The sequence below is a fragment of the Psilocybe cubensis genome, chromosome 1, assembly GCF_017499595.1.
Source record: "Psilocybe cubensis strain MGC-MH-2018 chromosome 1, whole genome shotgun sequence".
Taxonomy (NCBI): Eukaryota; Fungi; Basidiomycota; class Agaricomycetes; order Agaricales; family Agrocybaceae; genus Psilocybe; species Psilocybe cubensis.
In genome coordinates this window covers 2105748-2120495 of record NC_062999.1, presented here as the reverse complement: position 1 = coordinate 2120495, position 14748 = coordinate 2105748, and the positions used below count along the sequence as shown (strand labels likewise).

Sequence of the window (14748 nt, the reverse complement as noted above, 5' to 3'; positions counted from 1 at the left end):
GTTTTATACCGTAATAATAATAGACTCTATACCACTTCCGTTTTTTCGTCCAGACCTGTCTAGGAGGTCATGAATTGCTTCCGGGATTCCGGCTACTGCGGCATCAATTATCCGTCAGTAACTACCCCACATTCATTCAAAAGGACAGTATGGCGCCCTCAAAATACCCCAGCTCTGTGCTCTCCCCTCACTTCGTACATACTGACCCTTCCTCATGAGTACTATAGCCAAATCTAAAGGCACTCACCCTCTCCTGGCCAAGTACCTTACCGAACTTGCTCTCCATCCTCTTCGGACGAAGTCTATTACCACAGGTAATTACGGCCACAACTACCGCGGCTTAGTTGCAGCACTGGATAATCCTCTGGAATAAACAGGTACATTATGTTTCTTGCAGGAGGTACTCGGAAGCAACCTTGCTGGCACCCCCGCCAAAGTTTCAAAAGACTCGTCGCCTCTGGTGCGGATTCTGGCCAAGGCACATGTCGACGCCAAAGCCGTCAAGATGGCTATCTACGGTTTCTTGGTCTCTGCACCGCTAAGTCACCTCCTTATTGGGTTGCTCCAGAGAGCATTTGCAGGAAAAACCTCTGCGAAGGCTAAGATTGCTCAAATCCTTGCCAGCAATCTTCTCATATCCCCGATACAAACATCTGGTAGGATTGAATGTGTGTTGTTGTAACGAAAACATATTAATATGTACTGGCAGCGTTCCTCGGGTCTATGGCCTTGATCAATGGTGCCACCTCACTAGACGAAGTTGTCAAGACTGTGAAAGCCGGGTTCTTCTCCGTGATCAGGGTATGCATCAATGTTTCGTCTGATTCTCCTTTAATAATTCATCATTGGCTTAAACTTAACATCAGATATCCTGGGTAGTCTCTCCATTGTCCATGACGATTGCTCAGAAGTTTGTGCCCATTGATGTATGTGAATTTAGTTGAATTCTGTCTTGCATGTTTTCTGAACTTTTTTTCACCTTTCTTCACCAGTTATGGGTGCCATTTTTCAATGCCATTCAATTCGTGCTTGGAGTAAGCATCTGCAACTTTAATAATTTAAAAACTGATATAAACTTGAATTTGTTCCTAGACTTATTTTAATGTTCGAGTTAAACAACTCAAGCTGGCAGCTGCCAGGAAAGAGAGGTTGGATCGCGAGGCAAAGGAGAAAGACCGGAAGGAATAGACGGTAACGACTAGACGTGCATATCTTGACAAAGGCGGAAATTATGCGCTAGCGTTGTTTTAATTTTCCTCGACCCAATTTTATACGAACACAACAAGTATGTGGGACATATGACAGGCAATAAACATTGTATTGAATAGCAACGTAAGATCTATAAATTACAATAAATACTGATATCAGTGTGCCCGAGAATCCGAAATAATAACACATTGCTCTTCATCCTTCTTTGAAGGTTCGAGTAAATACGCCCGTTTTCTTGTGTTCGAATTTGGGTCTGAACCGTTGATCTCGGTCTCCAATGACCAACCATTCAGGCTATAGGCACCTGGTTTAGTTACCCAGAGCTTGGGATAAATTGTAACGATTTCAGATGGGGCAATTGTTCCGCGGAATGTCATACGGCCAGAGTACGGTGGAGGAAGGAGGTTTCTGAGAAAGAGCTTCAGACATTGGTGGTGGTGAGGATATTGCAAAATTGCTACTGACATTGATGGATTTGCGTCTGTACGCAATTTGAATGTGTAATGGGCCGACTGTGTTGTAGAATGATTCCGTATGCAGACCTCTAGAGGCAGATGACAGGGCCTTCATATCACAAAGTTGTAAGAAAGTGCAAAAAGAACGGGTGATCGTATTTACTAACCCTGATGTAAAGTCGTGTAGCTTCGTTCCGATCTCCTTCAATGATAGCACCAAAGGATTCATCTCTGCATTCCACTCGCTATTTCTGATAGCATCGAGGACCTCCATGTTTTCTTTCCGTGTCTCCGCATACATGCTTCGTTTAACTTTGGCACTCTCCGCTTCTTCGACAATGCCATCTAGTCTAGCGTGTCCCGCTCCTAGAGTGATACCATGAACATTTATATGGCCTGCAATATTTCCTCCTGAAACTTCCCAAAAGATAATCATATCAACAGCAGAAGGGTTGTAAAGAGGGAAAATGGACGGATGGGAAGCAGGCGCAATGTACGAATGTACTTTCGAAATATTATGAGACATGTACTTCCGTCGTGCAGTGTGGATAAAATTCGTAGTAGCAACACTTTGGATTGATTTCTTCTTCGGGGACTGTTAATAACATGAGTTGTTGAAGACAGATGAGAAGAGTATAGAAATTGGTGTACCTCGGAGATGTGGCAACAGTGAAGATCGATAGGTGGTACAGTCAAAGCGTTGCTTGCGCCCCCTTTCAAAACATTGCTTAATTGACTTGTTACAAATGCAAATGTTTCCTCTGAACCACTTCCGTCACTCCAATGAGAAGCGCTTAGCAAAAACCGAAGACACTGGGAAGGCGGTAAAGGTCCTCTAAGCGGAGTTAAGGCTTGTGTGCTATTAATGAAAGATAGCGTATGGACTTACGACTTTGGTTGTATGAGAGAAGTACATGTCCACTGAGGACTTATGCAGGTCACTTGTGTTACGTCGATTGGTACAGTTTGAGAGATGTTTGAAATATCGAGATTCAAGATATAAGCATGTTCATATGACTGCGAAGGGTGTGCAGTAGCAGCTATCTTAAACAATGGCTGAACTTCGTAAGACCGAGTCAGTGTGGTTGAATGGAATGGTTGCAATTCTGCCTGCATAATAGTGCATAATAGGAAGGGTCAACAAATAGGCACCTGATAGACAGAGCAGGTCCTCTTCACCTCTCGGAAGACGAACAACAAACAAAGCTCATGGCTACCAGGCATTTCCGTATGCAGCATGGCAGGTACTTCTATGCTTTCTCCTGGGTTGATCGTATTGGAGCCATCTGGTAAGCTGAAAGGTAATTTCAGTGGTTCTCGAGGTTTGAGAGAATTAGAGGTTTGAATGATCTCAGTTTCTGAGGACGCTGAAAGAACTTGAGAACATTTAAAAGCGAAAGAAATCGTCATACACACAATTTTCTGGTCCGCTATTTGGTCCAAGCCAAATTTCATCATCAGCACCTGCAATCATCCAAACTTCACTGATTGGTTTTGATCCTGCATTTGTGAGCCACAGTCGGATAGTCTTAGTCTCTCCCTGCAGTAGAACAAGACGTTGGTCTTCAACAAATGTCACAAAGAGACGGTGCTCTGAAGGAATTATTTCCGTTTTCATAACAACGTCTGGAGCGTATGTTGGATGTTGACGTTGCAAAGCTGTGTCATGCAGGCGCCGACCACGAAATGCCAGTGACTCCTGCGTCCGTAAGATGGACAAAAAATCGTACTTTGCATCCGTGATGCTCAGCGTCGTAGGTATTTTTGCTTTGAGCGATATTGGAACCTATGTTAGTCTTCAGAAAAAAAGAGGCAAATCGTCAATCTGCAACTAACGGATATTGTTTCTTTGGGACCCAAAACAACCTCCTTGATGGTTTCAACTTCAATAATGTCTCCAATATGCTCGACAGTATTAGGTTTCGTCTCGACGACAAGTGTAACGTTTGATAAATTGATGTCTGCTTCTAGGGGATTGTACAAGATAAGGTCCACCCAGAATAGTTCTTCAAAGCAAAAAAAAAAATGAGGCACTTGCCGAAAATGTGAAAATGAAGCGTACCGTTCGTGCTGACCTTGCCACCGGGTAACAATATCTCTTTCCCTCCTTTGGACTTCCAAAATGATCTCCAATCTTCTTGTCGGTTCTGCCAGACATCAGAATTGCCGTTCGTAATGTCCCCAGAAATTCGTATGCGGCATTGCTTATTCACACATAACTTTAGTGGAATCGTCAGATTAGTTGTCGAACTTTTATCGGATTCCATGGACTTCCAGTACTGATAAGGAGATATTAGTCATATAATGACATAAATGCATGTTTGTCCACTTACGTTGTAAGCAACGCGAAAGTCGTCCAAGTAAACTTTATCGTTGCTCTGAGGCTTAGCCCCGTCTTCCAAAGAATGACCTCCACTCGATGGAAAGGTTGATGTTCCATTTAGGAGGCTCAGAAAGAGTTTGACAGCCCCAGCCAAATCCCCTGTGGTGTACAACAATCTACCTGGTCATACTACATATCAGAGGACACATCTTCAAGAAAATTAAGTAAAAATAACCTAGAGGATGGGCTATCCCTGCCATGATATCTTCTAAGCCTTCTGTTCCGGATGGTGACTTCCCTTCGGAATCCCAAAATGATGGAGATAATTCTTTTGGTGGGCTCACGGAGTAAAGATCTTGTGCTTTGCGCAGGAAATACATAGTTAAAGGTTTCTGTAATGATGTTGAGGGTAAACTCATGAAAGAGATGGAGGTAGGCAACACACTCACAATACCACACTTCTCTAGTCTAGTTGCAGCAGCAACGTACCATAAAGCCGCCCTGCGCCGAGCGTTCTTTTGAGCGCTTAACAATGCGGCCTGGGCCAATAATAAAGCTGACGGTGTTTCATCTCCCTTCAGTGAATACAATCAGTCGCTTTTAAGTAGGTATATAGTCGGGAAAACAAACTTACATTGCTGGCTGCCCAAACCAACCATCGCTCTCCTTCTAACATGTTGCTGACAAAATCTCTGTTGGAAATGCCAGCTTCCCAACGGACAGCGTAAGAAAGCACACGGGTTTGTGCATGCGGAGGCAGATCCATCATATTTGGGTGTGTAGTAGCCAAAGACGCTTGGGCATATAGGGGAACTGAAGGAGAGGGAGATAAAAGCAATGGAAGTATGTCCTGTGTATTTTCGGTTGAATGACTATTCCGAATGAGATTTAGGCGTACACTTACCGAACCTCCCTTGCCGTCTTTACGTAGAGCCTCCCATACTGTGACTGCCAATTTAAAGTCGCCTAATATAGTGGTAAATTCGGCAAGGCGACGCTGTTGAGAGGGAGGAGTAGGACCACTATTGAGAGATATGGAACCAGGCCGACCAGAAACAGAAGAAGAAGATGGCGGGGGTGTGGGCACTGGTGTGGGTACTTGTGATCCAAATAGTCGTCGTGTTGACGAGAACAAACGTGATGGGAGCCTCCGAGTCGAAGAAAACTGAGATGTTATATGAGTGACCTCATGAAATACTAAGAATCATATTTGGACGTACGTTTTCGTTCCATTCAACCACACATTTTTCCATCCAAGGCACAAGACTCATTACGACAAATTCTCGTGTAAAACGAGCAGTTTGCTGAATATCATTTTCCTGCATTCTTAACGTGTTTAAAGCGCTAGGGTTGGAAAAACTTTCGGGGATATTGGGCGCGGTGGGAGTTATCGGGGGTTTCTGTTGCGGAGAACCAGGTGTAGGTGGGGGCGGTAAGCGAGGCATCAGTGCAGGAACTGGTATTGGGGGTGGTGGAGGTTGCGGCAGTTCTAGAGACAACAAATAACTATGTAATCCAAATTGTTTCTTGACTGCATTATAAAGCGCTCCTGCCCTGTTAATATACTATGTAAGCTCAAAAGCCATATCATGATAAAGATAAAAAAAACAAACTCCTCTGCGGATAACGGCGAGTTCTGGGGATGTATTATCAGCGTGTACCGCAAGAAATTAGTATCAACCCATGGTGGAAGTTGATTCGTCCGAGAATGTAATGCAGTGATTGCCTGCAAAGGATTAGGCGCCGTTGTCGATACGGCAAGTATAACTGAGAATACTATTAGTAATGAATTGCAACAACCGACTTGGATCAAACTCACGAGCAACGGGATGATTCCAGGCTTCGGTTTTCGCAGGGACGAAGTCACCTTCAGCACACCGCCGAAGTTCATCCCACCATGGCGTGCGCACAGTATCCTTGTCCCCGGAAGCTTCCATGTCCTGAACCCATTTTGAGCACCGATTGCTGATGCGTGCGGTAATCCAGTCTATTGTACGGATAGCACGCTGCTCGTCATCTTCACGGCAGGCGTCTTCCACATCTTGTAAGTCTGAGAAACGGAGGGCAAAGGAAGCGTGTGGGACCGACACAAGAGTTACAGTGCGGGTGGTAACTTGCGATACTCACAGGGTCAGTGGCCAATGCGAACTATGTACAGAGACAAACCCCACCTTGCGGCAGCGGCGAGAACGACTGAAGAATATGCTGGAGAGGGGGCAAAGAGGAAGACTCTAATAGCTCAGAAAGATCTGGAGAAGCGAGAATGCATATATGTGGACTGAGAGAAAACGGCAGTACAGGAGGCATTTGCGCGTGAATGGAGTAATAATGTACAAAGTGTCTTGAACAAGTCGTGCAGCCATATCATTTTTCTCACGCTCAATCAAAATAACCCCCCGCCTCCAAAGCCTCCGCCCCAGTCTCCGCCGCCGTCGCCCCATCCTCCCCCACCAAAGTCGTTGTCCAGCATATCCCCCAACAGCAATCCCCCCGCCATTCCACCCATCAGCGGAAGCGCCATTCCACCCATCCCGCCTCGTCGTCCCATACCCGTCCCATACCTCGCCTGCGGATATGCATACGTCGGGGCTGCAAACTGTGGCCCACCATACCGGGATTGACCGTACATTTGCTGCTGTTGCTGCTGCATCTGTGTATAAATGTCATCATTGGACATATAGAATGGCCAAATTTCGGGTACCATGAGCAGCTCCCGTTTCTTTCTCTCGTTGTACTCTTCCATCGAGTGTCGCGCCTTGTCCTTCATTTTTGCGAGAAATCCCTTCTTGTGTGGAGGCGGTGGGACATCGACTGGCGTTGCCTCACGCCCATTAAAAGAATGTCGACGAGGTCTGTTGTTAGGCGGAAGGGGTAGAGATGCATCGGACCCAAAGCCATTTGCGCCCCGGACTGTGCTTCTCACTTCAGGATGGGCTTCGAGGTACTGCTCATCTTCATATGGGTGCGTCCAAATAGAACGCGGAGGGTTGGCTTTCGTGTCAACCTAAGTCAACTCTTCAACCTGGAACAACCGAGGCAACACTTGTAGAGGGGCGTACAAAGAAGACATGGCCGGACTTTGGGTCGAATTGCTTAATCCATCCATACGGGAGAGGTGCGTTCGAGTCCATGTTTAATTAGTATACGTAAACCACTATGCTTGAAAGCTCTTATAATGTAATGTCCGCGTCTAACATTATGACGATAGGTCTGGAGCAATGATAAATGACCTCATAGTATGCCACCCCTCCTCTCATGATTACTTGTGCAACTGAGACCGAACTAATGATTCTACGAAGGTCCTGGAAGTGGATCAACCCATGTTCCATTTGGCCACAATGTCGCAGCCTTCGTGAAGTCTCCCGAAGAGCCCATAGAGGTGTACTGTATGTGGATAAGATGAGAATGTAGATTCATGCACCAGATAATAATAGCTTACGGCAAGTCTAAAGAAATGAGGTAGGCTGGCATTGAGTGAAGCCAAAGAGAAATTGAGCGCTGGTCCTGCGTATCTTTGAACATCGTCCACCAAAAGGGCAAATCCATCCCAGTTTGGAATTAAAGGATCCCAAAATATAAGCTGATTGGCGAACGGAATGGAGGAATTGTAGTTCGTCGAATTTGTCGACCATACGGGAAGATCAGAACCAAGAGGAGCGTCTTGACGAAGCTTGGGAAATATTATTTCTATCCCCTTAACATTAAATAATAAGTAACTTACATCATCGGGTGTTTGGAGTATAGAGTCCAGGCCAAATGCTGCTGTTCCATTGAGGAAAAGACCAAGCAACAACCCTTGGTATATCGCAGACAATCGGGTCGGAAACGCAGTTCCAGGAATAATGATCATTGGTATGATATAGTGGTGCAAGCGAAGTTCCAGTCCTGGCAGTAAGGCAAGAACAAGCGTCACAAGTCCGCCTGCTATATACCATCCAGCATAGTACGGTAGCCAGCCGGTTTTGCGTATAACGCGAACCTGGTTTATGGCCAAAATGACGATGATCACAAGCATCACGACCAAAGTTGTGATCGCTCCATTCCTTTTTCCCAGATCGGACGACGTGAGGCGGCTCAGAGGCAATTTATCAAAAGTAAGATTATTCAGAACTCCGACCCAGTATCCACTGAGATAAAGAATACACGCTTCTAAAGGAGCACCTCGGAACGCCGGCATCACGAATCGGAATCCTAGTCTCCAGAAGGCATATGCTATGAATAATACAGGGAGGAATGATTCAAACGCGACGTCCAGCTTCGGAGGTGGTCCAGTAGGTTGTGAGAATAAAATGACATGCCAAAAACCGATGCAAACCAGACACCAGTAGAGCACAATGGATTTTGGGCGTAGTATGATGAATAATGCACTAGTGACGAGAACGTTGAATACGAGGGCTTCGTTTCGAAGGTCCGCGCAGTGAGAGAGAGATGTGGAGCCGAGGAACTGAAAGGCACTAGGAAAAACCGTAGGGAATCCAATAGATGTGAGCCCGTGAGATGTGAAGGGGAGAAAATTAGTGAAATTGCCGATGAGGTTGAGACTTCCACAGCCTCCTTTCTGCTGGGAAATAACGCCACTGAAAATATCTAAGCAGACATAAGAGATGAAGCAAAGAAAGTCTTACGCCTGTATGGCAGCAGCACAAATAAAACTATCACCACGATAAGTCATATTGACATCCCCGCCGCCTACAAGAAGAGGTTTAAAAACAATCTGCTCGTTCCCCACGGTCCGAGGGTTCTGTAGAATGACATTGTCGCACTGTGCAGGACACCGGAAATCGAAAGAAGATGCATCAAACGGCCCGCAACCATCGCCATCCTGTCCGCACTGGTTATTAGCCAGGTAAAAGGTGGAAGTACACCCAATAAACGAAGATGGAGGTGTAAGAAACGATTGCGCTCGAGCGAAAAAAGCAAAACCGATGATGTATGCTGCGGCAAGAATTATAAATATCCAAGGTGAAGTGAGTGGTCGGGTTGTCTTGATGATAATTGTTTCGATAGGTAGCACTATGTGACGCCCAGCAACACGAATATCAATATTGAAAAGGGGAGCAGGGGCTGAACAAGAGAATAATGAGTACGTTTGAAATCAGGGCAATGGAAATAACAACACACGAGGAAGATCGACTTTTGGTCTTGGCCCTCTCACATAGTGGACTGCCTTGGTAATCCAAGCACCTAACCGAGGATTGCGGTTGACAAAAGCACGGGAAGTCCTAGAGAACCATGAAGGTCGACGAGGGGAGTGTGGAAACGCTGACTCCCTGTAGAGTGCCTCTAGTTCATAGGGACGATCGACGGTGAGGTTTTGCTTAGATACACTCTGTTCAGAGGGAAGTTTTGAGGCTGATAAACGAGACGAGCTGGAGACGGCAGTATTGTTGCTGCTTCCTGAACTCTCCATGAAGGGAGAGAAATGTCAACGGAATCTGAGTTGAATGAGAGACAAGAAGAAAAAGGTGAGACGATTGGGCACATTGGGCGTGGTATTCTTGACGGTGATCATCACTTCAATGAATCAAAATGGTAACTGTTACAAATTGGTATTGATCGTTTCTTTATTTGGCTACTGTATACGATAAGATAAGATGTCTCAACTACGTCCCAATTCAAAATGTTACAAAGGGCCGGCTGTAAAAGATTAATGAGCAAAGTACATTGCGGTCTCGCACGAAAATAAACGAACCGTAGTCATAGACAAGCTTTGCTTCAATGTCTTCCGCCTTGGGTCCAGTGAATTTAACATGTCTGACATACCGCCTCTCCCCGTCAATCTCCTCAATACCCCATGTCTTGTATAGCCAATTAGCAAGTCTCTACCAGGGAGTATATCGCGACCATACCTGGTTGGCGATCCAAGTAGTGCCGCTCTTGGGTGTATCACTCTCGACGTACGATTGAATGAGGCCGTGTTCCAGGGTATCCGCGGTCCAGGGTCCCTGAAGGAAAGGGATGTCAAGCTCTTCAGCCTTGACTCGTCGTGACTTTCCAATGACGGCGCCAAAGAGATGGTCCTCATTTTGTCTTTCTTTCCACCAGAGCGTCCTGGTCTCCCTGGTTCCTGGAATTCCTCCGGTGAGCGTTTGGTCGATGTCGATATGTTCAACACCATCTTCGTCCTTGTAGTGCTTGATTGCAAGCGTGATGGTGCCAATACTGATTGCCTTTCTCTTTAACCAACTGACACCTTGTAGTTGAAGGATAGTATCGGTGCGTTGGTCCGACAGGGTCTTGTTCTGAAATACTGTCAGCTCGGAGAGTACGGAGGGGAGAAAAAACTTACCATGACGAACTTGCCCGAGATATCGAGAACGGTGAAGTCTGAGGGAACGGCCATAGTGGGTGGTAAATCGGAGAGGGTGTCAATACCTACTACACCGTTGCGATCTTTTGGATGATTGTGGAAATCACATGGATTTTCTTGAGATCTGAATTGGCTCGAGTAGGTCGCATCATAATGCAACCAGGTGATGTCAAGCGGTTGACGGAAGTCAGCAGGCCCACATGTTCATTTACACGGTCGTAGTAATAATACTGTACATAGGGGCCTTGTGCCACTAAGCTGGGGAAAAGATAGTGATGATTTTCCAAACGGCATCCTTCCCTCGTTCCCATGCTTGAGGACCTTTGGCTTCATCGCCGCCGAATTCGACCATTATCCCATCCTTCGACCACTCACACCAGATACCGATAGAACCAGACGAGGGGCCTGCACCTCCACCTTTCCGATCTGGCTCTCCCAAGATTTGCACAAAATCCTTGCCTGTTGTCTGCGGACGGATTTCGAGATTAGGAAGGCGATCTCTCGCCTTGCCATCTTTATCGTGTGCAACGGGATTGATTGGCAAAATGAGCGGGGAAATGGGGAAAGTGGAAAAAGCCAGCTCGGCAGCACGTGCAGATGTACCCTTTGCTCGGTGTTCGGTTGGTTTTGGGACATTGTAGATGTAAATGCTGTCCAGAACAAGGCTGTCATTCTTGAGATCGGTTAGCTTGAGGGATGGGGCTGGTTTGTATCCGCCTGTCGGGGAGAACAAGATGCTAAGACCAAGGGAAAAGTAATTGAAATAGACTGCATCCGGATATGATTTGACCTCCGGGACGACTGGGACAGGGAGTGCGATGGAGAGGAGGAAATCTGCGAGACGGGGAGAATGAGGATGCAGACCAAGAAGCTGCCTGATATCGGACATGGATGGAGGTTGTCAACCTTTTAACTGTTGCCGCGCCTGTTCACGTTCACGTGTCCTCGCCTCTCATCTTTCCCTGCCCCAATGTCCCTTCCAGAGCCAGCCAAACCACGTCGTAGCGTGCTCGCCGCCGTCGTCTATCTTCCGTTCACCGTGTTCATCGCGTTCCTTGCCACTGTCCTGCCTGCTCTCCGCCCGTTCGCCCCCAGGCTCGTCCCTCTTTTCGTCTGCTCCTTGTTCATTCCCCTTGTTCTCCTGCTTTCCTTCTCGGCTGCCTATGTAGTATGGTCCAGTCTCTCAGTTAGCTGGCAAGTCCCATTGTATCTACAGTATGGGTATGTCTCTTCCCTCTCTCCTATGCTTACTTTGCCCTTATGTGTCTTCTGCATAGAGACGGTGTGCCTCCGTATGCTTTCGTCTTTCTGCCGTCTCTCGTTCCAAACCAGCGTTACGACATATCTGTCAACCTCATTCTCCCTTGTACCGAAGCTAACATTCAACTGGGAAATTTCATGGCGTCTCTCACCCTGTCGACTCTGAACAACAAAACTCTGGAATACGTCCGAAGGCCTGTAAGCAGGCGCCCTTTGTTTTCATTCAGTGGCAGAGGTCTCAAGTACATCAAAGGCCATAGTCCTGCCGGCACGGAATCCTTTTTGGCTCTCTAGTAAAACTATCGACAAGGTCAAAATCCCTATGCTGCAGTCTTTCATTGCTGGAAAGGCGAATTTAGCTGCAAAAGTTGAGATTGGTCGACATGACAGTTGGACTACTCTAGGCCAAGGTTATGGCCGTGAAGTTAATGTCGCCTCTGCGAGCCTGCAGGGTTTGGTTGTGCCTCATGGCATTCGGTAAAGTACTTCTACGACCTTAGAACAGATTGATCCTGATATTATTATTTTTTTGCTTTTCAGTGGTTTGGCTATCCGGTTCCCATTGATTTCTGCTCTGGTATCAGGAGGCATTTTTCTTTGTATATTGAGTGCCATTCTCGGTACTTGTATTCTTCCCCTTCTACTACCGGCACCACAGGCAGAAGAAGAAGAAGAAGATACGTCGGAAGTCAAGGTCGAAAAGACACAGTTGCAATCAGTGGATATCCCCGAATCCAGGCGAGGGAGGAGGACTAGCAGAAGAAGACGTTCAAGGTCTGTCAAATCCTCAGATGACAAAGAGGTGAGTTTCAAACAAACTGGGATTGTTCTGAATCCTCAATTATTCCGGATAAAGATCAAGGTAGAGGAAAGTGCGCAAAACATTATCCCAGAAGACGACGGTTCTACAAAAAGTCTTCGAAGACGTCCTACAAAACTGGCTGCTCAGTCGGATGAAGAATGATTGATACTAATCATAAGATTCTCTGCCATCAGAATGCCAATTTCCTTAAAAAATCACATAGTAATACATTGTAGTCCCGTATTTTAACTTTCCAACCTTGAAGGTCTTGGTATCCAAAGTCCTACAATCGTGGTGTTAAGGTTTCGCATCTACAATATCGAGCTTTTCTTCGACCTCGCGGGCGGTTGGTTTGGAAGCCGCTTCTTGGTTGGCTGTGTCTTCGCTTGCTTCGTTTATCTTTGCAGATTCTGTGTTCTTTGAAAATGATGCATCCTCCGCAGTCACTGCTTTTGCTGCCTCCTCTTTCTTCTTCTTGTCTAGTTCTTGCACAGACGATGTCTTACCACCTAGCTTCAGGCCTTGAACAGGAGTCGTCATCTCAGATAACCCGGCTGCGAGATCACCAGCTTCATCACCATCCAGCCCCAGATCTGCAATTAAATCCCGCAGCTCGTCCTCCGTAACCTTTACTCCCTGCAATCCAAAGCCACTCAGTTCGTCCCCCATGTCAAGCTCGCCTACCCGTTTGTTGACCGGGATAGACTTTCCTTTGAGGGGAGATGGGGCCTGGGTCTTCGGATAGAACTTGGGTTTGAGATGGTCAGGAGTCATTTGCATGGGAGAGGCAGCCCCTGGGACGCCGACGGGTTTAACTTCGGGGGGCGGCCTGTCTTCATCAATGGCAGGGTCCCAGTTTTCTTTAAGCCTGAGGAATATGTCCAGTTCATCATGCTCAACGGCATCTTCACTGTGCAGCGTAGGGGTTTGGTATTTAGGCGATTGCGTGTACTTTGTAATGGAACGATGCAAAAGGCTCACAACTCTGAGAAGGTCTGCATTCTGGATTTAGTTTAATTCTGTTAGACAAATTGCATGGAACATACACCAGGGAACTTCCCACCAACAAGTATGCCAGGAAGCTGCTGCTTGTCTGCATGTATGTAATTCATCAGCCAAAGGTGACCTCCAGAGACACGAATCCAGATGTTACCAAGAGGTGCCTTCCTTCTCCATAGGCGCTTCGCTTCTTCGTCCGACGCCAAATCATAGGTATTAAAGGGTATCTTTTTGGCCTGCAAAATGCGGAATATGTACTCTGCCAAAAGACGCAGTATGTCAGATTGCTGGCACTCGTTCTAATCGGGGCTCCTTTGGGCGAGGAAAAGCCTTGCCTTGCCGTTGCCTAAGCACAGGCTGGGAGGCAATCGTGGTCATATACAGCGTTATCGGGGGAGAGGGCATAGTATGTTAAATGTCGACAAGTCTTACTAAGAGGTTAGAGAGGTTTTTGCAGCAGTGAACGCTATCATGACGAACATATTTTTATTGGTTTCTGGTTAGCACCCGATCGGCTTCCACCTTATCAGGTAACTCTAGGCAATTCATCTTTGATCTCTAACCAATCAATAATTCTCACATTCAACTCCTGTCGATGCCTGATTCTTCTTCACAAATCAGGGCGCTTGTCGTATGTTTAGGCATGAGCTCCCTTCCGATGCATGAATTAGAAACAAGCTGAGGAATCAAATAAATCTTATCAGGAAATATATGTCGTTCACCGATGGGCGAGGCGGTTTTGAAGGAAGTTGCTCGTAAACGGGGTATTGAAATAGTCGTCGATAGCTGTGGAACAGCTGGATATCATGTTGGTGAATCACCCGACGAAAGGTTTGTCCTATGTGCACTTGAGAGCACGCCACATATCTTGCATGTCAGTAGTATTGACCTTTTACATACTCTTCCCTAGAACGGTGGCAATCTGCCAGAAAGTAACAAATATTTCGCTGCACGATGTGGTACTACTCGTTGACACTCTTTTATCAGCACAATGTCCCCATAGACAGCTATGCTCGCCAGGTTGCAACCTCTGACTTTGTTCGGTTCACGCATATTCTTGCATCCGACGAAAGCAACCTTCAGAACCTCAATAGAATCAAACCTTCTAATACCACTGCCGATGTACGACTCTGGGGTTCATATCTTGACAATAAACCTATTCCAGATCCTTATTACGGCGGTATGGTACGTGTGCCAGCACTAGAGTCAATGAGTACTGTTTTCTCAATTTGTGCTAGTCTGACTTTGAGAAGGTGTACCAGCAGTGCGTTCGATTGTCGAATGCATTCTTAGACGAAGTCACGACAAAGGATTCGAAATCATGAATGGTAACGTTGGAACTAAATCACAACGGCCCTCAGAGAGTTAACTGACATCTGATAACAAATAG

General features: G+C 46.4%; 7 protein-coding genes across 7 annotated transcripts; 3 read left to right on the top strand and 4 right to left on the bottom strand.

Moving 5' to 3' along the window:
- Window positions 1-214: 214 nt before the first annotated feature.
- Window positions 215-1188, top strand: JR316_0000674 (Peroxisomal membrane protein PMP22; the record flags this gene model as incomplete). Its single annotated transcript, XM_047886488.1, has 6 exons — window positions 215-314; window positions 378-656; window positions 710-801; window positions 867-926; window positions 993-1034; window positions 1093-1188. The coding sequence occupies 6 exons, from the start codon at window positions 215-217 to the stop codon at window positions 1186-1188; spliced, it is 669 nt and encodes a 222-aa protein (XP_047754234.1).
- Window positions 1189-1364: 176 nt separating this feature from the next.
- On the bottom strand, window positions 1365-7118 carry JR316_0000673 (uncharacterized protein; the record flags this gene model as incomplete). Its single annotated transcript, XM_047886487.1, has 18 exons — window positions 1365-1617; window positions 1675-1773; window positions 1832-2259; window positions 2817-3031; window positions 3081-3450; window positions 3501-3670; window positions 3727-3943; window positions 3998-4167; window positions 4223-4379; window positions 4437-4562; window positions 4622-4837; window positions 4892-5152; window positions 5208-5541; window positions 5601-5754; window positions 5807-6100; window positions 6159-6265; window positions 6381-6991; window positions 7047-7118. 18 exons carry the CDS (start codon window positions 7116-7118, stop codon window positions 1365-1367), a joined length of 4254 nt encoding a protein of 1417 aa, XP_047754233.1.
- Window positions 7119-7278: 160 nt separating this feature from the next.
- On the bottom strand, window positions 7279-10330 carry JR316_0000672 (uncharacterized protein; the record flags this gene model as incomplete). The annotated part of the gene is made up of 7 exons (XM_047886486.1): window positions 7279-7371; window positions 7427-7657; window positions 7709-8564; window positions 8613-9051; window positions 9680-9785; window positions 9837-10229; window positions 10277-10330. The coding sequence occupies 7 exons, from the start codon at window positions 10328-10330 to the stop codon at window positions 7279-7281; spliced, it is 2172 nt and encodes a 723-aa protein (XP_047754232.1).
- Window positions 10331-10550: 220 nt separating this feature from the next.
- On the bottom strand, window positions 10551-11186 carry JR316_0000671 (uncharacterized protein; the record flags this gene model as incomplete). The annotated part of the gene is made up of 1 exon (XM_047886485.1): window positions 10551-11186. The coding sequence occupies one exon, from the start codon at window positions 11184-11186 to the stop codon at window positions 10551-10553; it is 636 nt and encodes a 211-aa protein (XP_047754231.1).
- An 81-nt stretch (window positions 11187-11267) lies between these two features.
- JR316_0000670 (uncharacterized protein) lies at window positions 11268-12521 on the top strand (the record flags this gene model as incomplete). Its single annotated transcript, XM_047886484.1, has 5 exons — window positions 11268-11518; window positions 11575-11755; window positions 11811-12034; window positions 12098-12359; window positions 12414-12521. 5 exons carry the CDS (start codon window positions 11268-11270, stop codon window positions 12519-12521), a joined length of 1026 nt encoding a protein of 341 aa, XP_047754230.1.
- A 135-nt stretch (window positions 12522-12656) lies between these two features.
- On the bottom strand, window positions 12657-13763 carry JR316_0000669 (uncharacterized protein; the record flags this gene model as incomplete). Its single annotated transcript, XM_047886483.1, has 4 exons — window positions 12657-13361; window positions 13406-13452; window positions 13513-13594; window positions 13653-13763. The coding sequence occupies 4 exons, from the start codon at window positions 13761-13763 to the stop codon at window positions 12657-12659; spliced, it is 945 nt and encodes a 314-aa protein (XP_047754229.1).
- A 319-nt stretch (window positions 13764-14082) lies between these two features.
- JR316_0000668 (Low molecular weight phosphotyrosine protein phosphatase) lies at window positions 14083-14683 on the top strand (the record flags this gene model as incomplete). The annotated part of the gene is made up of 4 exons (XM_047886482.1): window positions 14083-14189; window positions 14269-14290; window positions 14346-14543; window positions 14597-14683. The coding sequence occupies 4 exons, from the start codon at window positions 14083-14085 to the stop codon at window positions 14681-14683; spliced, it is 414 nt and encodes a 137-aa protein (XP_047754228.1).
- Window positions 14684-14748: the final 65 nt, after the last annotated feature.